This window comes from Phacochoerus africanus, chromosome 2 (assembly GCF_016906955.1).
Source record: "Phacochoerus africanus isolate WHEZ1 chromosome 2, ROS_Pafr_v1, whole genome shotgun sequence".
Classification (NCBI taxonomy): domain Eukaryota; kingdom Metazoa; phylum Chordata; class Mammalia; order Artiodactyla; family Suidae; genus Phacochoerus; species Phacochoerus africanus.
In genome coordinates this window covers 238,798,680-238,821,408 of record NC_062545.1, presented here as the reverse complement: position 1 = coordinate 238,821,408, position 22,729 = coordinate 238,798,680, and the positions used below count along the sequence as shown (strand labels likewise).

Sequence of the window (22,729 nt, the reverse complement as noted above, 5' to 3'; positions counted from 1 at the left end):
AAATGAACATATATAACCCAATCCTCAACTCTCCTCCCCTGGAAGTAAGTCTGATTCTGTAGTTCAGTGTGTATCTGGAGATGAAAGCTACATTCAACATTTGTGTAACTGATAATAAAGGTGGTATTGGGGGTCTTACCTGTCTTGGTCCTGTGCCTCATTTCTCAGTTAAGAACTTGGTCAGGGAAGAATTTTTTTATTAGGGTGGACTGGAGTGTTCACTTAATTTGCTAAGTTATAGAATTTCTAACACTTCAGATTTTAAGAATTAGACCTTGCCTGGTGCACGTGCCTCATAAAAATCATTTACTCTATAGAATGTTAGTGGAAAAAAAACAAGAGGAAACGAAGCGAAATGTCAGGAAAGCAGTGCTTCCATAAGGGAGCAGAGCTTCTGAAAACCTCTGTTATGGTGATACCACTGAGGCCATTTTTGTTTTTAAAAGCTATTTTCCTGGCAGTAAATCTACAGAAAACTTAATTTGCTATAAGTGTTTTGACAAGAATTCTCTAGCAGCTATTTAAGATGAGCTGATTCACTGTCTTGTCTTATACTTAGTCTCCCGTAAAATCTTTCTAGGAGTTCCCTTTGTGGCTCAGTGGTTGACGAACCTGACCAGCATCCATGAGGACGTGGGTTTGATCCCTGGCCTCACTCTGTGGGCTAAGGATCCGGTGTTACTGCAAGCTGTGGTGTAGGTTGAAGACATGGCTCAGATCCCACAGTGCTATGGCTGTGGTGTAGGCCAGCAGCTACAGCTCCGATTCAACCCCTAGCCTTGGAACCTCCATATGCCACAGATGCGGCCCTAAAAAGATAAGTATATAAATAAATAAAATCTTTCTAAATTCATAATATTGTCTGAGGGAAGTTTTAATGCCAGTCAAGTAGCTCTCTCATTTTGAAGAAGTAAAAAAATCCATGTTATTACTTGAAAAACTCAAAAGACGACTGAGGTCATTAATTCTCAAGTGTTAAGGTTAGACCTATATAATCGAGATGATGAAAGAAAGGTAAGGCATTATGAATGAGTATTGTCTCAGTGGAATATCTGAGGCTCAAGCTCAAGGCTCAAGCAGAAAAATTCAAACTACAGAAAAGTTTCAAAAGTAGTATAAGGAACACCCACAGTTTTCATCTAGACTCACCCGTTATTAACATTTGCAACATTTGCTTTAACTTTCTCTACCTATACACATTATTACTATTATTCTGATGAAACACTTTAGAATTCATTACAGGCAAAATCATTCATTCCTAAATGTCACCATGTATCTCCTAAGAACAAGGACACCATCCTACCTAACCACAATACAATCACCAAATTCAGATCACAGCACTGATACAATATTATCACAGTTCATAGTCAAATGTCACCAATTTATCTCAATAATGTTCTTTGTGGCAATTTTTAAAAAAATTCCAGGACCCAATCTAGGATTATACACTGCATTTACTTGTCATGTCCCTTTAGTTTCCGTTAATCTGGACGTTTCTTCGCCTTTGGTCTACCTCTGAAGAGTGTGGGTAGTTGTTCTGAGGAATATCCCTCAATCTCGGTTTGCCCTATCACTTCCTCATGATTCAGGTTATGCATTTGGGGCAGGAATCCCACTGTGTTCCTTTTCAGTGCATCATGTCAGAAGACACACGTTAATCTCTTTCATTACTGGGGATGCGAACCCTGACCACTTGTTTTAAATGCTGTACAACAGATTTTTCTGAAACAGTTATACTAAATAGTTACATAGCTAATACCCTCCATCATTATTATGTAAGCTTACCTGCTCACATACATCACGGCACATTTGGTTATCCTTAGAATGATTACAACACAATGCACCTAGGGAGAAAAAATAAACACCTAATGTTGCCTACTGTTAAATAAACAAGATGATTAAGCTAAGCCAGATGGTTACACAAAGCATTTATGCAACAGATTATTATTATCCATTTTAACTCAACAAAACTTTGCTGCCTACCTATTATAAGCCAAGGGCAGTGCTATGTTTGAAGATATGGGTCTGGCCCTCAAGAATCCTGCAGTCTAACAGGGGAGACTGTCATGTAATAATAATAGCTATTATGTACTGTGTACTTTCTACATGTCAGAATTTTATTGCTTGCTTTACGGATTGTTTCATTCAAACCTCACAATTACCCTATGGGCTATATTCTATTATTAAACCTATAATGGAAGGTTAAATTATAAAAAAAGATACAAATTTGTTTTGGATATGTTAAATATAGGCCTCCATTATCTAAGTGAAATAGAGATTAGGTCAGAAGACTAAAAGGGTTGAGATGGGGTTGGGAGCTTGGGGTGAAGTTGTAGAGGTGGGGAAACAGCCAGTGTGGAAAGAATGGAGGCAACTATAGATGTTTCTCAAATCTGTGTTCTATGAAACACTGTTTCATGAGTTGTTATTTATCTATCCCTCAAGAGAAAATGTTTCATGTTCAACTAAATTGGAAATAAAGGATGAAAAAGTTAAAAGGAGTTCTTTACTGCAGGACTTCATGAAGCCTTTAACATGTTAACATGCACCATTAATCTCCTAAAAAGGGATCTAAGAAGATAGATTTCTCAGAGCACTGAATACTTTTTTCATGCCATTTATTAACATTTCAGATGGCCAATTTGGGAAACACCGCAATAAAGAAAAAATGTGGTCCAGCAGCCTTAAGGGCCCTGAGAAATTAGTAATTTGGTGACAGAGATAATCAGCAAGGGTGTGTTACTATTCTAGAGTGTAGCTGACTGGACAAAAAGATACAGGGGGCATATGTGCCTGTGTGGCACAGCAGGTTGAGGATCAGTGTTGCCCTAGCTGTGGCTCAGGTTGCAACTGTGACACAGGTTCGAAGCCTGGGTAAGGCACTGTAACTTGCCACAGGTGCAGCCAAAAAAAAAAAAAAAAAGATATAGCTGGATTGATCAGGGCCTGTTTAGACTACCAAGTCAAAAGACACAAGGACATGAAAATATTACATTTCAAGCAGCTGGATCTAATCCAATGGTTTAAAATATATTTGTGGAGTTCTCGTGCGGCTCAGTGTGTTAAGGATTCAGCATTGTCACTGTGGTGGCTCAGGTCATTGCCATGGTGCAGGTTTGATCCCTGGCTTGGGAACTTCCACATACTGCAGGTGCAGCCAAAAATGAAAAAAAGGAAAAAAAATATATATTTGCACATAATCTCTTCAATGAAATCTATATAATTTCAGTGTACAAATTAGATGAAAGCTGAGTTTTTTTGACTGAAGGTAGAATTAGTACTGGGGAGAAATGAATGAATAATAAGGGAACAAAAAAGATCCTCTTAGCTCTTATGAACAATGCTCTTGAGTTCAAAACTAGAAATTGTTAGTCCACAAAACAATGACTGGGTATATGATATTAGTGACATCACTATAGTTTAGTTTCATAAAAAACTATTGTATATTGTGGGGCTGGCTTTCTAATACTATGAGAAAAGGTGTCTTAAAGTTCTAAACATTTGACTTAAAAATTCTGAAAAAACAGGATTTCATTAAGCTTCAGAAATTCAAAAAAAATTCCTTGCTGCAGTTACTTTCTTAGAAGCTCTAATTTGAGGGAGAGCCCAAATCACTCAGACTTTCTAACAACACCTCTTCTCCCCTGCCTTGCCACCTCATGCCAACCACCCCTCCAAGATTCTGTTATGTCCCCAGCCTTACCAGAAGGGAGAAGGCAGGTGGGGGAGGAGGGAGATTTCCCATGTGATACTGACGTGCCTTTTCAAAGTGCTCAAGTTGTTGTCACTTTCTACCATCCTCCTACACAAAGGTCATAGGAGGGCAGAAAATTCAGCTGATCAAGAGCAAAGATAACTCAAGATAACATATGGTCCCAATAAGTACAGGCTTAGCAAGAAGTAAACAGTCAGGCAGACAAGAGTCTGACTTGGGCCTAGGATTTTTGGGAAGAAGGTTCTTGGAGCAAAAGTCTATTTAGAACAGAAACATAAAACATGTCATAAAACTCCAATAACAATGGAAGGTTTTATTAAAAACAGAAAAACCTATTTTTTCTGTCTATTTAATGGTGAAGGTCAAACTTAGAGTGACATGAATTCCAAAGTTAAATTTTTAAAATAATTTTTATTAAGAAACCCTAAAATTTGGAAAATAAGAAAAATGATCTAGTATTCCCACTGTCATGCCAGAGCATGTGTTGACATTTTGACATACTTCCTTCTAGTCTTTCCAAAAGCCTTCTGAAATATTTGACAAAATGGGATTAAAGACAGCAGCCTGAAATCTTTGGGTAAAAATGCCCTCCCCCCTCCCAACCAAGCATTCCTCTGCAACAGTACATTTCCTCCCCCGAGAGGACTGCCACCGTCCTAGAACAGACTAGGAGACCTACACTTCATCACATTTTCCATACTCTATTTTTAACCTTAGTCATCATTGAATTAGTGACATCTTTCATTCTCTGAAAAAAAAAAAAAAAACTTATTAGAATCTTAAATGCTGCATATTTTTCCAAGAAATACAGGTCTACAAATAGACATCAATTCATAAGCCTTCATTAAGAATGAGGGCAAAGGATTCAATGCAATTAATGTGGCAATTAAAGGTCTTTTTTTTTTTTTCAGAGCTTTTAAAATGGATTAATTGGGTCATTCAACTATTAGAGTGCAAAAAAAAAAAACAAAAAACAAAAAACAAACAAACAAACAAAACCCTCTCCAAGGCCTAATGCTTTATACAAGAAAAAAGTGAATTCTAGAAATGTTTTGTTTTTATAATTTGATTCTAACCTAATTTCTTGTTATTCAAGAAAAATAGTTTAAAACTCTGGTTTTCACAAGATGGAATTGAACAGTTAAATCAGTTCAAAATAACACTTGATATTGACATGATGAAAATACATAACACAGGTTATTAAAGACATAAGGATGAATGTCATATTTTGCATTCTTATTCCAAGAGTCTGTAGTCATAAAATTAGTAAAAAACAAAACCTGATCACTAAAGACCAAGTACATTGGGTTTAAGAAGGTATTAGCATAACCTAGAAATACACGAGCAAAAACATCCAATAATTAGAAACATCAATGGCTGCTGGTTTGGGCCACAGGTCTATTAAAGATAGGCAAGTAGGCAGGAAGCACATGCTCCAGCCACAAGGGAAAAATGCAAGTTCTAAGACCAACCAGCATCTAAAAAAGCAAATATACACCCTAATCTAAAACTAAAATATTCATAGAATTACAGGACTTTTGAAGTTAAAAGAGATTTTGCCACAGAAGCCTCTCCAAAGCTATAATTCAATTTGGTTAATGAAAAGCCATTCTTGCTTTCTTTTCTAAAGAAAATAAAGATTCCTTCTAATTAAGGTATTCCTAAGGAATTACCAAAGGGTAAAAAACCAAAATCTGAGCTGATCCTGGAAAAAGATCATTCCAAATAAAAAAGATGCTAATTAAAATATACGATTATACTTTCAATCAAATTTTTATCTTCAAAACAGCCTCGAAAGTGACAATAATCACTTTTAAAATATTTAAACAACTTCAACTTTAACTTATAAATGCATTCTTGCAATTATTACTTTATGACTTTAAAAAATATAAGTATTTGTGTATATTCATAAAATATACACAAGAAAGAGCCAAACAGTAAAATGATTATCTATATACCCACCAAATGGATTCAACACTGCTAAAATCTTTTCATATCACTTTATTCATCTAAACACATACACATGATGGTTTTTTTCTGAGTCATTTACAAGCTACAGATATCCTTCTGCATTGCTTGCTCCATTCTGCACTACTGCCAACTGTAAATTAAGCTTCTAGTATCAATATGACTGCCAGCTTAATTTTTTTATATAACCTTCCATGACATCACTTTTTCTAATCAAGGGCCTACAACTGCTTCCTACCATTCCATTTTTAAATTTTTTCCAAGTCTTCTCACCATCCCTTCCCTGATTTTTCATTATTTTTTAACAAGGAAAGCCTAAACATTTACCTTGAATACAGCCTTCTGTCTGAAATGCCCTCTTTCTGCTGACCTAAATTCTAAATTTTAAGCTTTGTTTTTCAAGGCTTAAATCCCATCTCAACTCTTAGTAAACCTTTCTTTTCCAACAACTCCAGGTCATGTTGGTTTTCTGGTTATTTAAGGTCCTACTATTCTAGTCAGAACTGGAAACTTTAACACCTCTTAACTCCTCTCTAATACTTTCATGTGTGTACTGATGATAGTTCCAGATTGAATGGAAACTTCCTGTACCCATTTAGCATAGTGCTCAGCTCAAAAAAAATTATTTATTCATTGGTTAATAAGTAATAATTTCCTACTTATACAATGGATGTACAAACAGTTTATTTCTTTCACTGTACCACTGCCACACCACATTTCACATGGTGACCAAGCCATAATTTAGCAAACGTAACATGGAGTTGTTGACCCAGGTCAAAAGACCATATGCACAGGCACAGAGGTATGTAGCCAGCTGGTAGTGGGCTCTGCAGGTTAAGGTCAAAATGAGCTGGGGCTGGGAAAGTTTTATGCTGTGCAGAAACCTTGAGGAAATGGAGGAAGCTGGCTGGTGGGGAGTGGGAAATGCAAGAGATTCACATAGAGAAGCTCTGAGAGGTAGAAAGACTGTCTCTAAAAGTAGTCTTGGTTCTTGGCAGCTTTCCAGTTCCCAGAGCAGTCCCTGAGGTTGTGCTGTGTTCAACTGCCTATGCTTGGATGTCCATGTGTTCCCTTTAGATGTGACATAACTAGCTCCCTAATCCTGAGCTACCCTGGTTTCTGCTCATTTCAGAGTCAAAAGAACCTTAACATAGACATTCATCACTAGGAAACAACAAACCAAATGATTACCAAGATCCCCCCCAAAGATGCTAACAGCCAGTATTCTCAGATAATTCCCTTCTTTATCCTATGCTGCAGGACTTCTATTTATAAAACAAGAGATCTAAAAGTATGTGTGTTTGGCTCTGAATGGCATATTCCATCATCAGACTGTTTCTCTTAATACTTAATATACTTTTCTTGAAGTCTTCTTCATGTAATCTATGTGCTCTACAGCATCCATCATATTATGTTCTATATACCTGACTAAATCACATGATTTTTTCCCTCAAATACATTCAGATTAAGAATATAAATTGAGGAGTTCCCGTCGTGGCGCAGTGGTTAACGAATTCGACTAGGAACCATGAGGTTGCGGGTTCGGTCCCTGCCCTTGCTCAGTGGGTTAACGATCCGGCGTTGCCATGAGCTGTGGTGTAGGTTGCAGACGCGGCTCGGATCCCGCGTTGCTGTGGCTCTGGCGTAGGCCAGTGGCTACAGCTCCGATTCAACCCCTATCCTGGGAACCTCCATATGCCGCGGGAGCGGCCCAAGAAATAGCAACAACAACAACAATAACAACAACAACAACAAAAGACAAAAAAAAAGAATATAAATTGACATGTACTAATACAACCACATAAAATTAGCAGTGTAGACATTATACACTTTTTGCTGATATTTATGCCTGATTTTCTCACTAAACCATAAAACTCACGAAAGCAGAGACCATGTCTGTTTTTGCTTACCACATTGTATATGGAGTGCCTATTACAGTGTCTGACACTATAAATAGCTTAACAAATATTTGCTGAATGTAATACTGCTGGGTATGAATTTAGTCTAACAAGCAATAAACCAGGGGGAGTTATTCCATCTTAAATATATAAAAAAAATGGAAATTTTGAAGTTCCCATTGTGGCTCAGCAGTTAATGAACCCAACTAGTATCCATGAGGATGGGGGTTCAATCTCTGGCCTCGTTTAGTGGGTTAAGGATCTGGTTTTGCCGTGAGCTGAGATGTGGGTTGCAGATGCGGCTGGGATCTGGTGTTGCTGTGGCTGTGGTATAGGTGGGCAGCTATAGCTCCGATTTGACCCCTGGCCTGGGAACCTCCATATGCTGCCAGTGTGGCCCTAAAAGGACAAAAATAAATAAATAAATAGTGGAAATTTTGATTATCTTCCTGGATCACCTGCCAGCTCTCTAATGTGCTCCTCCTTATCTTCTCAACCTCAGTAAATGGCATCATTTTTCACTAAGTTGCTCAAGGTAAAAATCTGTAATCTTTCATTTCTCCTTCTCTCACTTCCCACATCCAATCCATGAATCTCTCCTTTTCTATCTCCACCACCACTCTAAGTCACCATTATCTAACTCTTGCTTCAACTACTACAATGACCTTCTAGCAGCCCTGCTTTTACTTCTACCCTATTAAAATCACTTTTTTTTCATTCAGCAGCCAGAGTGATCCAAAATAGAAATCATATGCCTTATCAACTATACTTCAATTAAAAATTAATTTAAAAAGAAATTAAAAAAAATATGTCATTTCAAAGTCTATTGGTGGAGTTCCCGACGTAGCTCAGCGGTTAACGAACCCCACTAGCAACCACGAGGACAGGGGTTCAATCCCTGGTCTTGTGCAGTGAGTTAAGGATGTGGTGCTGCCGTGAGCTGTGTTGGTAGGTCACAGGTGCAGCCTGGATCCCATATTGCTGTGGCTGTGGTGTATTCCAGCAGTTACAGCTCCGATTAGACACCTAGCCTGGGAACCTCCATATGCCTTGGGTGCAGTCCTAAAAAGACAAGGAAGGAAAAAAAAAAAGTCTATTCGTTTCTATCTGCACAAAAAATAAAATCCACAATCCTTACGTGGCTTTCTGCACTGTCTATCCCTGGCTTACTCTTACTATGTTGCAACCATACTGACCATCTATTCCTTCCTGCCTTAGGTCCTGGTCACCACCCCAGTCTTTCCTAAGGAAAGCACCTTTGGGCTTCAGATTTCAGTTCAGAACTTTACCTTCTTAAAGAGGCCTGCCCTGTTATCACTATGTAAAGAACCATTTCCCTCTACCCACACAATTCTCTGTGCTATTATCTAGTTTCCTTCATAGTATACTTAACACTATCGGAGATAATTTTATTTATCTGTTTGTTGTCTATCTTTCCTCTGCTAGAATAGAAGCCTCCTGAGAGCAGCAACCCTGCACCCAGAACAGTGCCTGTTCGTAAGCACTCAAATATTTTTTGAGTAAACAAACCCCTGTAGTATGTTTTGCTCTTTTTTTTTCTTTTTTTCTTTTTAGGGCTGCATGTGGAAGTTCCCAGGCTAGAGGTAGAATCAGAGCTACGGCAATGAGAGATCCGAGCCATGTCTGTGACCTGCACCACAGCTCATGTCAATGCCAGATCCTTAACCCAATGAGCAAAGCCAGGGATCAAACCCCCATCCTCATGGATCCTAGTTGGGTTCATTAACCACTGAGCCACAAAGGGAACTCCCTGTTTTGCTCTTTTAAAAAAACCACATTTATAATATATCAAACCACCTCCTTGACATCACCCCACTTTCTTCTAGAAGTAGCAAAAAGTATGATTAATTAAAAGTATGATTACTGAAAGATTGTTTAAATCTATGGCTATAAGACAGGACCTTTTAGTAGCACACCAGAATAAACTATCATATCTGGTCTATCACCAATTCCAGCTCTTTTTACAGTGTGGGCCAACATAATTCTTTCCGAAGAGATCTGCTTCTTATTACCTTCCTCCAAATAGGCGGTTGCTTTTTCTAACTTAAAATTCATTACATTTTTTTTTTTTAGGATTCCACATTGACTATTACATAATTTCTTAAATGTCAACTTATTGAAACCTAGCCTTTAATGCTACATCTTGCCCTCTTCTGCACTATTACAAAACATCTTAAATAGAAACAGAACTACTATCAGGTGCCATAACACACAGATCCTGAGACTGCAGAATAGGGTCCCATCCCATCCTCCAAAGGGAACACTCTAGGTGTTGGGGAGGAGAGTTGGGGGGTTGAAGGGATCAGAAAGTACCCAGAATAGGAAGTGTGGCACTATTCCAATGTAAAGGATGTGGCCAAACTTCACAACAGATCACAATAATTAAGCAAGTCAAATCATCCCTCCTGCACCCCCTCCCCAGTGCCTCTCTCCCCTCCAAGAGGAAAAACATCTCCAAGTCAGAACAGATAAGACTTGTAAAATGCCTTCTATCAGGGGAGACAGGAGTACCCAACCCTGGATGGGGTAAGGAGATGAGAAAGAAGTCTGGGCAGGAATACAAGCCAGGGCTTCATTGAAATACAATTTAATATTGTGTTCTTAATTTCTGTTTAGGATTGAAGAACATTTTCCACATTTTATACAAATCCACAGTGGAAGCCTTTTGTCCATTGTATTACTCAATCCCTTTATGTAAGGAACCAGGCAACATATGCTTAAGAATTTAGTACAAGGGACAAATCTCACTTTTAGATCAAACTAGGAATTTTTCCTTTTACCAAACAATGCAAACTTTATCTTGCCATGGACTTTGAGAACTGGAAGGGCCTTGAAAAATCAGTCATCTAGCCCAGAACTTTCTAAAGAATTTTTTTTTTTTGTCTGCACCTGGAGCACATGCAAGTTCCTGGGCCAGGGACTGAATCCAAGCTTCAGCTGCGACCTAAACCACAGTTATAGCAATGACAGATCCTTAACCCACTGTGCTAGGTGAGTATCGAATCTGTGCCTCAGCAGCAACCCAAGGTGCTGCAGAGACAATGCCAGATCCTTGACCCACTGTGCCAGAACAGGAACTCCAGAAAGAAAAGAATTATCTAAGCAAACAATTTTCATCCTTCCTGTGCATAACAATTTTATTGAGATGTAAATCACGTTAAGATAATTAAACAAGGAGGCCATTAGACTGAGGTGGCTGCAATGCCTTAGGAGCCTACCTAAGCAAACCAAAACCTATGTCTATAATGCCTCAAGGTTAGGAAATCAGAATCCTTAAGGACAATCAACCACAAAGAGCCACCTAGGCTTGCCCATATAAGGTACCTGCTGAAGTTAGAGCCAATCAAATAATTTCCTTGCTTTGCTTCCACTTCTATAAAAGTCTTTCCCCAGGGGCTGTTACTTTCCATTTGGCACTGCCCAATTAAAATCAATTTTTGCTCAAATAAACTCTTAAAATTTTAACATGCCTCAGTTTATTTTTAACAATTACACACCACAAAATTTATCCCTTTAAGCTTTACAATTCAGCTGTTTTTAGTATATTCACAGAATTCTGCTCACCACTATCCAATTTTGAACACTTTTATCACCCGAAAAATAAATCCCATACCTTTTAGCAGTCATTTCCCCATTCTCCCAGCAAGTTTCTTTACCACAGGAATCCTTGCCAATTATTGTGAATCTAATGTATTTTGTTAATTTATAAGAGAAGGGTACAGTGTACAGTGTTTCCCAAACTTATTTAATAGCTAACATTTCAGAGCTTACTAGATGCTATTCTAAATGCTATACAAGTATTACCTCAATTAATTATCACAATAAAATCTATCAGAATTTCTACATACAATAAATGTCGATATTTAAGCACAAAAAGACTAAAGCTAAGTAATTTGTTCAAATAGTCTAAACTATTCTACTCTACAGAGTCTCCCTCAGAACTGACTAGTTGTGGGGTAAGAATGCACAAGCAGTATTCCTTTTTTTTTTTTGCTTTTTTTTGCTTTTAAGGCCGCACCCTCGGCATATGGAAGTTCCCAGGCTAGGGGTCAAATAGGGACTACAGCTGCCGGCCTACACCACAGCCACAGCAACTGCAGGATCTGACCATCAGCGACCTACACTACAGCTCAGGGCAATGCCTGATCCTTAACCCACTGAGTGAGGCCAGGGATCAAACCCACATCCTCATGGATCCTAGCTGAGTTCGTTAACTGTTGAGCCACGAAGGGAACTCCAGGACAACGAGTATTCTATGAATCATAACTCTGGAAGTGCTTTAGTTCAATTTCTTTAACTTAATGAGAAAAATGGGGACCAGAAAGGTAGGCTGATTTAGCCACAAATACAGCATTCTCTCTCCTCTGATTTGTCTAATTGACAGCTAAAGTATAGAACCAAGGTAAAAATAAGGAGCCACAGGTTCTTGACAATTCTCTCCCTTCTTTAAACAGTCTTGTCTCTAAAACAACAATAAAAAACAAGAAACAAACAAAAAAAAAACCAAAACTTTAACTCTGTAAGTTAAACTTTGTTAAGATTGATTTTGCTCTTTCTAGGTGTGTCTCCCTGTAAGCAGTGCCCTTCACCATTTTTTCGTGTATAAATCCCAGCCATCTTTCAATGGCTAGTTAAATTGGGGGAAATCAATTTTCTTCCCACCCTAGGCGGAGGTCATCTCTCTCCCTCTGTGCACTCACAGCCTTTCTTCTCCTCTGGACAATTCCGCCTTGAATTCGAGCTGCTCCCTACCTCCTAGCCAGAGCTGCTGAAGGGCAGGAGTTGGCATCAACTCCTTTAAAAAGCCCAGCACGTGGGAGACACTCAAAAAGCACTCTCCACTCCTGGTCTAATTCCTCCAGAGCAAGAACAAAACTCTCCTCAAGCCTGCCAGCCCGCAAAGAGAGCGTTTACTGATTTGTAATCTGTCTCCTGCCAGAGCTCAGCGCTGTGTTGGAAACACCGCATACCCAGAGCGAACGGCAACAGAATCGGATTTACAAGGCTTGACCCATTCTCTTCTGAGACTTGAGAAGTCAGCCAGCCTGTGGGGGCCCATCAATGCTCGCTGCCCGAGGTCGGCCTTTCTGAACCGAGGGTCAAGTAACAAAAATAACTAGCCAGGGCGGTGGAGCCTCCGAAATCCCATCCAACCCTCGCGACGTTCCTGAGCGAAGGCATTTCACCCTCTTCGGACAGAGACCCGAGCCGGGTGAAGGGATATGAGCCGAGCTGGGGGTCCTCGTTCGGTGGGTGACAGAGCAAGGCCTCGAACCTGGGTCATTACTCCCAGTTGACCAGATCCGCGCGGGGAGAGTAAGGGTGGACAAGGGTTCCGCCCGTCCCGCCTCAGCAACCCCGGCCGCCTGCTGGGACCTCCGGACTCTGGGTTGCCAGAGGCGGGCCGGGTCTGGGGGTCGCACGCACCCCCGCCCCCTGTCCCGCGCCATCTTGGAGCGCAGAGGCGGCCGCTCTGGACCGCCCCGAACAGCTGCTCCAGCAGTTACTTACCCGCACTGCCCGGGGCCAGGCTCCCTATCACCTCCGCGACCCCCGCCACGGCTAGCAGAAGCAGCAGCGTGCCTCGCGGGGAGGCCCGGACCGTCGCCATGTCCGGGCCGGGGGATGTGGAGCCGCGGGATGCTCGGACCCAGCCTGCCAGCCTCCGCCGCCGCAGCCGCAGCTCGCGGAGGCCCCGCCCCGGCGGCCTGGGCCCTTGGTGATTGGCTGCGATGCATCCAAGCCCCGCCCCTCGGCAGCACGGACTCTCCAAAACCTGCTGGGGGCGGGAACCTGCCCGAGACGCCCGCTCTTTGTTAAGGGCCAGCTGTGTGTCGACTTCTTCCTCGGAGTCCCGCTCCCTGCATTCTGCAAGAGGGAGTCAGAGGGTGTGAGAGCTGGAAGAGGCCTTTGAACGCCTCGACCTCCTGAAGTTTGCAGATGGGATCACGGAGGTACAGAGAGGAGAGCAACTGCCCAGAGTCACACTCAGAGTTCGCCTGAGAAAGACTGAACCAAAGGGACCTCTCCCTTTCAAGTACCCACAATGATCCACTTAATATCCTTTCGGCTTCACCCTGAAGAAAGGGTGTCACCGGGGACAACCCTGATACTTGAGGGGCTCTTCCGCAGACAAGGACTCGAAGCATAGATTCACCACCAAAGCTCTTTGGCATGTGTAGCCTTAATGTCTCTTTGATGTATTAAGTACCTATTCCTATCAGGAAAATGTAGGGGGATGAATGCTCTTGTATCTACATATGCAGAGCCTTGAATGTCAGGTTGGATTTAGACTTTAAGAGACAAGGAGGTGGGTCCTCACTCCTTATCCTCACAGATAAGGAATGTTTCAGAGGATTCACTTGCTATCAAAGCATTCTCCTCCCCCCTCAAAGCTTTCTCCTCCCCCCCTTGTCTGACCTCTCTCTTCCTTCCCCCCTCTCTCTTCCAGTCCCGAATTACATAATACCCTTTCCCTTTCCTTTTTGAAAAAGCACAACCGCAGTTACATTTTTAAAATTCCTTGGTATCATTAAATATCTAGTGTTTACATTTTTGTGATTGCCTCATAATTTTCTCTTACAGTTTTTCAAGTTCAAACCAAAGTCCATATATTGAAGTTGGGTGTATGTCTTTTAGGTCTCTACCTATTCTCTCTCTTCTAGGTTTACAAAAGGAAACTATGAATAAGTTAGGATAATCTTTCTAAAACATTTGCTTATGCGTCTCTTAGAGGCCACCTCTTTTCTTACAGGATCAGGTGACATGCACTTATGCAACATGATGTCAGAAGTTCTCAGCATGTAGATCAAATTACCTTTTCTAGCTTCATTCCACATTCTCCCTGCACCCCTGCCACCATCCTTTCAGAACTTCTTACTCTGAACCTCATATTTCCTTCCCCCCTCTGTCACAACCATGTGTCCTCTGCCCAGGATTCCCCAATTCTTATGGGAACCCAACTCAGCTGAGGGAACTAAGATGGTTGCTCTAGGCCCAACTGTGTCCTGAAAAGACTTGAGCAGGAAGTCTTGAGCCTGAGCAGATTCTGTATGAGGTAACCAACACATCTTGATTTGTGTGGGATTGTCTTGGTTTTAAAACTGAAAGTCCCATGTCCCAGGAATCTCATCAGTCACAGGCAAAATGGGACAGTTGGTCTCTTTAGTTCTGTGTACCTCAGAAAATGTCATATGGGAGACCTGAAGGAGGCTTCCAGATGGAAAGATTGGGTCATACGGGTACTAGATCCCACTCCCAAGGTAATTCAATAGGTGAACTGGTTATTAATAAGCTTTGGAGATGGGTCATTAGATCACTGGGTTCCTGTATTTGTTTCCTAGGCTGCTGTTTACAAAGCACCACATACTGCACGGCTTAAATAACAGAAGTCTATTGCCTCAGAGTTCTTGAAGCCAGAAGTCTAAGATCAAAGTGCTGGCAATGTTGGTTCCTTTTGTGAGCTATGACGGAGAATCTGATTCATAACTTTCTCCTAGCTTCTGCTGGTTTGCTGGCACTCTTTGGCACTCTTTGGCTTGTAGACGCATCACCTTGTTCTCTGCCTTCCTGTTTACATGAAATTTTCTTTGTGTGTGTATTCATGTCCAAATTTCTCCTTTTTAAAAGGATGCCAGTCATATTGACTTAAGGGGCCCACCCTACTCCAGTTTGACCTCATAGTAACTTATTACATCTGTGATTCTGAGGTACTGGGGATTATAACCTCAACATAAGAATCTGGGAGGCACATAATTCATCTCATAACAGTCCCTAAAGGAAAGACCATCTACGTGCCCCCTCAGAAGTTATTGACTGAAGGGGAGGCTGAAGAAGGAAGAAAAGGATAAAGGACTGACCAGTTGCTACTGGTCAGAGCATCACATGGTGGCTTAACAGAAGTTTGTTGTCTCTGAGTTTTTGAAGCTAGAAGTCGGAGATCAAAGTGATTCTAAGTCCCCTAACAGTAGGAATGGTTGAGCTCATCTCACAGAGGTGACACCTGAGGTCTTATGTACAAAGTGAATGCTTGAATACTTGGAGATTTCTTAGCTATAGAATCAGAAATGACTTACTTCCAGGTAACTTCATGAAATATAATGGCAGAGTTGCTCTGGAAAAGTAAACCAATGTAGCTGAGGGACCCTGACAGTAAAGACAATTTCTCTACTACTGAGATGTATAATTGCAATAGATGTATTTTAACAACATGACTGAGATTTGAGTTGTGATCCTAAGCCGCTAAGTGGAAGCTGCTTGAGATCCGCCCACCCCAAAGGATGGCTGACCTTATCCCGAGGGAAGTCAGAAAATAGGAAGATTGATGCCCTTCTTGGCCAAGTGTTCTCGGTCTGCTATTTGCTCGGTCCCCTGTGAGGGGATCCCATAAAGCAGATGGGATCTGGGGATTCTGTTGATTACTTCTGATTGAGGCAAGTAGTCTGACACTGGTCTCAGCATGAGCAGGAGGCCTGAACAAATAGGATGTCCATTTTAGGATGACCTTTTTGTTTTGTGACAAAGCCAATAACATATTTCTAGTTTCCCACTGTTCAGACCACCAGAAGCAGGTAGCTTTCCCATGAGACAGAGATATGAGCAGTATAATATGGTGGAAAGAACATGGGGCTCAGACATACCTGCGTCCAAGTTGCACTTCTCTGAGTCTCACTTTTTCCCTTCCCTTTGATCTTAGACTTCTTGTGAATACTAAAGAAGATACTGTATTTAAAATGTCTAACATAGTGCTTGACAGAGAATGATGTTAAATACTCTAGAACAATGAAAGGTAGGGACCACCTTCCACTTGGGCCACAGGACTCCCTGGCTGGATTTACTTCCTACCTTCTCCCCAACTCCCCAGGAGCGAAGAGTCAAAAGCCTAGAATTGCACTGATATGGTACCCATTAAGCACATGTGCCTATTGAGTACTTGAGATATAGCAAGTCCAAATTGAAATGTGCTGGAACAAACTTAAAGAGGATTTAAAGAAATGGAAAGATAGCCCATGCTCCTGGACTGGAAGAATTATTATCATGAAAATGGCCATGCTACCCAAATAAATCTACAGATTTAATGCAATCCCTATCAAACTACCCAAACATTTCACAGAACTAGAACAAACAATCCAAAAATTTATATGGAACCATAAAAGACCCAGAATTCCCAAAGCAATTCTGAGGGAAAAAAAAAAAAAAAAACAAGAAGAAGGCATAACTCTCCTAGACTTCAGACAATATTACAATGCCACAGTCATCAAGACAGTGTGGTACTGGTACAGAAACAGACATACAGATCAATGGAACAGAACAGAGAACCCAGAGATAAACCCAGACACCTACTGTCAATTTATCTTTGAAAAAGAAGGCAAAAATATAAAACGAGGGAAAAGATAGTCTCCTCAGCAAGTGGTACTGGGAAAATTGGACAGCTGCATGTGAATCAATGAAACTAGAATACACCATCACACCATGCATAAAAATAAACTCAAAATGGCTTAAAGACTTAAACATAAGACATGACATCATAAAAGTCCTAGAAGAGAATATAGACAAAACACTCTCTGACATCAACTGTATGAATGTTTTCTTAGGTCAGTCTCCCAATGTAGTAGAAATAAAAACAAAAATAAATCAATGGGAACTAATCAAATTGACAAGCTTTTGCACAGCAAAGGAAACCATAAAAAAGAAAAGAAAAGAAAAAGACAACCTACAGGAAGAGAAAAAATAGTTGCAAATGATGCAACTGACAAGGGCTTAATCTCCGAAATATACAAACAACTCAACAACAACAACAAAAACTCTACCAAAAAATGGGAAGAAGGCCTAAATAGACATTTCTCCAAAGAAGACATACAGATGACCAACAGGCACATGAAAAAATTTTCAACATCACTAATTATAAGAGAAAGGCAAACCAAAACTGCAATGAGGTACCACCTCCCAGTGGTCAGAATGGCTACCATTAATAAGTCTACAAATAACGAATGCTGGAGCTGTGTGGAGAAAAGGGAAAGAACCCGCCTACACTGTTGGTGGGAATGTAAATTGGTACAACTACTATGGAAAATAGTATGGAGGTTCCTCAGAACACTAAATATAGTACTACCATGTGATCCATCCATCTCACTCGTGGGCATATATCCAGACAAAACTTTCATTCAAAAATATACATGCACCCCTATGTTCATTGTAGCACCATTCACAGTAGCCAAGACATGGAAACAACCTAAATGTCCATTGACATATGAATGGGTTAAGAAGATGTGGTACATATATACAATGGAATACTACTCAGCCATAAAAAAACAATGAAATAATGCCATTTGCAGCAACTTGGATGCAACTGCACATTCTCATACTAAGTGAAGTAAGAAAGAAAAGGACAAACACCATATGATATCACTTATATGTGGAATCTAAAATATGGAACAAGTAAACCTATCTACAGAACAGAAATATATTCACAGACATGGAGAACAGACATGTGGTTGTCAAGAGGGAGGGTGAGGGAGTGGGATGGACTGGGAGTTGGGGGTTAGTAGATGCAAATGATCACATTTAAAATGGATAAGAAGTGAGGTCTTACTGTTTGGCACATGGAATATATCCAATCACTTGTGATAGAATATGATGAAAGATAATACGAGAAAAAGAATACATATATGACTGGGTCACTTGTCTGTATAGCAGAAATTGAAAGAACATTGTAAATCAACTATAATAAAAACATTTTAAAAAATTCTCTGGAACCAGAATTGGAAGACTAAGTATGAAAACAGGAATGTAAAATATTACCAAAATTAATTTCACCCTTTTTAAAACTTGCTTTTGTTTTAAAGACTTTTTTTTTTAGAGCACTTTTAGGAAAACTAAGCAGAAGGTATAGAGATTTCCCATATCCCCCCCTGCCTCAACATACAACCTACTTAGACTCCTCCACTGCCAGCATCCCACACCACAGTGTACATTTGTTACAAATGAAGGTCATGCACTGACACATCATTATCACCCAAAGTCCATAGTTTACATCAGCATTCATTTTTGGTGTTAGACATTCTGGAGGTTTTGACAAATTATAACAACATGTAGCCGCCATTATTCTTTTTCCTTTTTAAAATGCGGCTATCAGAAAACTTAAAAATTACAAATGTGGTTCACTTTGGGGTTTACATAATTCTATTCTACAGTGCTGATGTAATTATCTTTCATTCTAAATAAGGGTTAATGCTTAGAGATTACCTTTAAAATAGCACCTTTGGGGGGGGTGTCTTTTTTTAGGGCTGCACCTGTGGCATATGGAAGTTCCCAGGCTAGGGGTCGAATCAGAGCTGTAGCTGCCAGCCTACACCACAATCACAGCAACTGTGGGATCCAAGCCACATCTGGAACCTACACACAACTCACAGCAAGGTGGGATCTTAACCCACTGCATAAGGCCAGGGATGGAACCCAAGTCTTCATGGATGCTAGTTGGGTTCGTTACCTCTGAGCCAAAACAGGAACTCCTAAAGTGGCACTTTTAAAATGTTACCAGTGATTTTGCCCTGAGCTCAAAAACAGCTTTCTGTATTTCAGATAAAGAAAACCTATTACATCTTTTGATTTGTCTTTGTATAATTTCCCCATCATTTTACTTCTGTTGCTTTATATTTAAAGACAGTTCCCTGAAGAAATCATATAGTTGGCTGCTTTTTTCTTTTTAATTTAATCCAACAATATGTCTTTTAATTAGAGTGTCTAGACCATTTTGATTTTAGATAATTACTTATGTGGTTGAGTTTAAATCTATCTTACAATTTGTTTTCTGTTTATTCCATTTGTTCTTTTTTCCACTTGTCCTACCTTCTTGTAGAATAATAAAGTGTTTGGAGTGTTGTCTGTATGATTTCATTTTATCTCTATTGGCTTATCAGCTCACCTTCTTTGTTTCATTTTTCAGTAGGTGCTGTAGGGTTTGCAGTACACAGTTTTTAACTTACTACAGCCTACTTTTAAATAATAATTATCATTTTATGTCAAGTGTGAGAACATGACACCAGTATACTTCCACTCTCCCCTCCCATTTTTTGTGCTGAAATTTTCATACGTTTTGCTTCCACACACTGTTATTATTTTGCTTTAAATGGTCAATTATCTAAACAGGAGATTATAAAATGAGAAGTAATGTGTTTTATATTTACCCATATGTTAAGTATTTCTGATACTCTTCATTCTTTTATGGAGCTCCAAATTTCTCTCTGTTATCTAGGGGAAGAGAAACATTTTAATTAAGAACATGACAGGTTTTGCTGATGTTAATTAACTGGGACCCCGTACATTGTTTTTTGGAGTTTATACATAGTAAATTCCTGAAGATAATCTTTAATGGAAATAACTTTTTTTCTGGGTTTGTTTAGCCTAAACACATTTTCTTATCATAAACGGACCTATCTTGGCAAAGGATAGGTCCATTTTGAATTCTTTAAGACTTTATGGCTTTATTCTTTAAGGCTTCATGTGTATACAGTGGGCCAATTTTTGGAAATATTTCTTAATTTCTTTTATGTTCCCAGTAATTTCTTTACAAAAACTAGACATGAGAGTAAGGCATTCATTTCCTCATTCCTTAATAAAGGGAGGATTATTAGAGTAGAAAAGTAGACAAAGAGGATAATTCCTAGTCTTTTGGATTTAAAAAGAAGACATTTGAAATTCCAGGCAGAGGAGTTCCCATAGTGGTTAACAAATCCGACTAGGAACCATGAGGTTGCAGGTTCGATCCCTGCCCTTGCTCAGTGGATTAAGGATTCGGTGTTGCCATGAGCTGTGGTGTAGGTTGCAGACGTGGCTCGGATCCTGTGTTGCTATGGCTCTGGTGTAGGCCAGTGGCTGTGGCTCCGATTAGACCCCCTGGCCTGGGAACCTCCATATGATGCAGGAGCGGCCCTGGAAAAGGCAAAAAGACCAAAAAAAAAAAAAAAAGAAAAGAAAAGAAATTCCAGGCAGAGACAGCGGTTTTAAGAATAAAATCTTTTGAGCTATCAGAAGGTAACCCCAAAGGCTGAGGGCATAAAATAATTGAACAACAGACTTGTAAGAATACCATGATCAGTCAGATACAGTCTCTCTTCCCACATCAGTTCCCAACAAAATGATGGACCCAGTGGGGGAGGAGGAGAGGTGCTGGAGGAGAAGGGCCCCCTTGAGGGAGGCTGCAGTGGGGTGGGACACAGAACCCCAGAAAGGCTCGAGGATACGAGAGAAACGCTTGTTTTCCATGGAGCTCAGGGAAGGGACACCACCTCCTAAAGATCCCCTGCATTCGGCATGATGGGAATGTGGAGGAGAAATGGTTTCAAGTATGTCCTTTTCCTCGCTCCCCACCTAGAGTGACACAGGAGAGGAGCTGAATGTTTTCTGTGCACATGGAGGGGGGCAAGGCAGGAGGTGAGAGAGAGATAAGGGCTTGGTGAGGCCTCAAGATCAGAATGAGGAGGCTGTGTCTGCATGGTCCCTACAACTGGACACCAGATGAGAATGCAGGTGTCAACAGGGATTGAGGATGACAACTGAGGGCCCGATGTCCTGCCTTCTCCCCCAGTCCCAGTTGGGGGTTTGGCTCTAGGTATTCCTCTTAAAACTAGGAAGGGAGGTGGGGAGCAGCCTTGATTAAGCTGAGATCCCACTGAATTGACTGAGATTTCGTCATTCAGCAGGAAGGGGACTTGCAAAGACAACTAGCTGCCCATCAAAGTTTTGTGCAGCCCTTCTAGAAGCTGTTGCTTGAAAGCAACTGCCCAGCCACAGCAAACATTTTCTAACTACTGTTATGTTCTCTAACTAGGAGTATGGTCTTGCAAAACAAAGGATCCCTTGCCTTTGAGCAGCATCGGTGTATTTGACAGCCCCACTGGCCCTTATAATTGAGATCTCATAGGAGGAAAAGAAGCCCAACACCAAGGCATCCAACACTAACACATAAAATTGAGCTTTGTGACCTCAGTTTGTGATGCTGGTACGATATCCTGCCAGCCACATGGAAGCCCTCTAAAGATATGGGCCTATGAGTGTGAAATTGTCCCCATGCTCTACTCTCCTTGCCTGTTTATTTCAGTAATTTTCAAAGTTAAAACATACTGTTTTTATTTTTTGGTGATGGAATCCTTTTCCCAACAATGTCTTATAGAGTCTTTCCATATCAAATAGGAAAAAAAAGAGCTGTGTTTTATATGTTTATTTTCTAAGTTCAAATTTATAATAATTAAAAATAATTAATTGGTTCAAAGATAATAAATGAGACTTTTTGTTTGTTTGTTTTCATTTTGTTGTTTTTTTCTTTTAGGGCTGCACCCTCAGCATATGGAAGTTCCCAGGCTAGGGTTCAAAACAGAGTTGCAGCTGCCGGCCTATGCCACAGTCACAGCCACGTCAGATCCGAGCCATGCCTGTGACCTACACCATGGCAATTAAGCATCTTTAACCCACTGAGTGGGGCCAGGGAACAGACCCGAGTCCTCGCAGATGCTAGTCAGGTTTGTTACCGTGAGCCACAGTGGGAAATCCTAATAAATGAGATTTTTTTTTTTTTTTTTGTCTTTTGGTCTTTTTAGGGCCACCCCTGTGGCATATGGAGGTTTCCAAGCTAGGAGTCAAATTGGAGCTGTAGCTCCCAGCCTACACCAGAGCTACAGCAACTTGAGATCCAAGTCATGTCTGCGACCTACACCACAGCTCATGGAAATGCCAGATCCTTAACCCGATGAGCGAGGCCAGGGACTGAGCCCAAATCCTCATGGATGCTAGTTGGGTTTGTTAACCACTGAGCCATGACGGGAACTCCCTAAATAGATGAGATTTTAATGAACATGAAAACTTGAAGTCTGGAATTATCTGGATGATAACTGCAGTCACATCAGTTTCAGCTTCTATATCTGCATTTTGTATTGGCTGCCTGCTACAGAGAAAATCTTGATTCACACAGATGCATGGTTTGCAAAGGGTCAGGGTTTTGAACTAGCCTACTTTGCAATCTCAGACTACTCTTGATTCAAATTAAGATAGTACCTTGAAAAAGAAGTACTGAGAAGTTCTTATTTCAGTATTAACTCATGAATATTTGTTGTCCATACCAAAACCTGCCCAT

At 40.5% G+C, this 22,729-nt stretch overlaps 1 protein-coding gene across 2 annotated transcripts in view; it reads right to left on the bottom strand.

The window, feature by feature from the left end:
* Positions 1 to 13,311, bottom strand: part of RECK (reversion inducing cysteine rich protein with kazal motifs) — a 76,589-nt gene extending 63,278 nt beyond the window's left edge. Inside the window, exons 1-2 of one of the 2 annotated variants that reach the window (XM_047767913.1) lie at positions 13,114 to 13,311; positions 1,786 to 1,844 (exon numbers count right to left, since the gene is read on the bottom strand). In XM_047767913.1, coding sequence (XP_047623869.1) covers positions 1,786 to 1,844; positions 13,114 to 13,213 — 159 coding nt within the window. In that variant the 5' untranslated portion in view covers positions 13,214 to 13,311. The remainder of the gene's footprint in view (positions 1 to 1,785; positions 1,845 to 13,113) is intronic. The other variant, XM_047767914.1, reaches the window with a different exon arrangement.
* Positions 13,312 to 22,729: the final 9,418 nt, after the last annotated feature.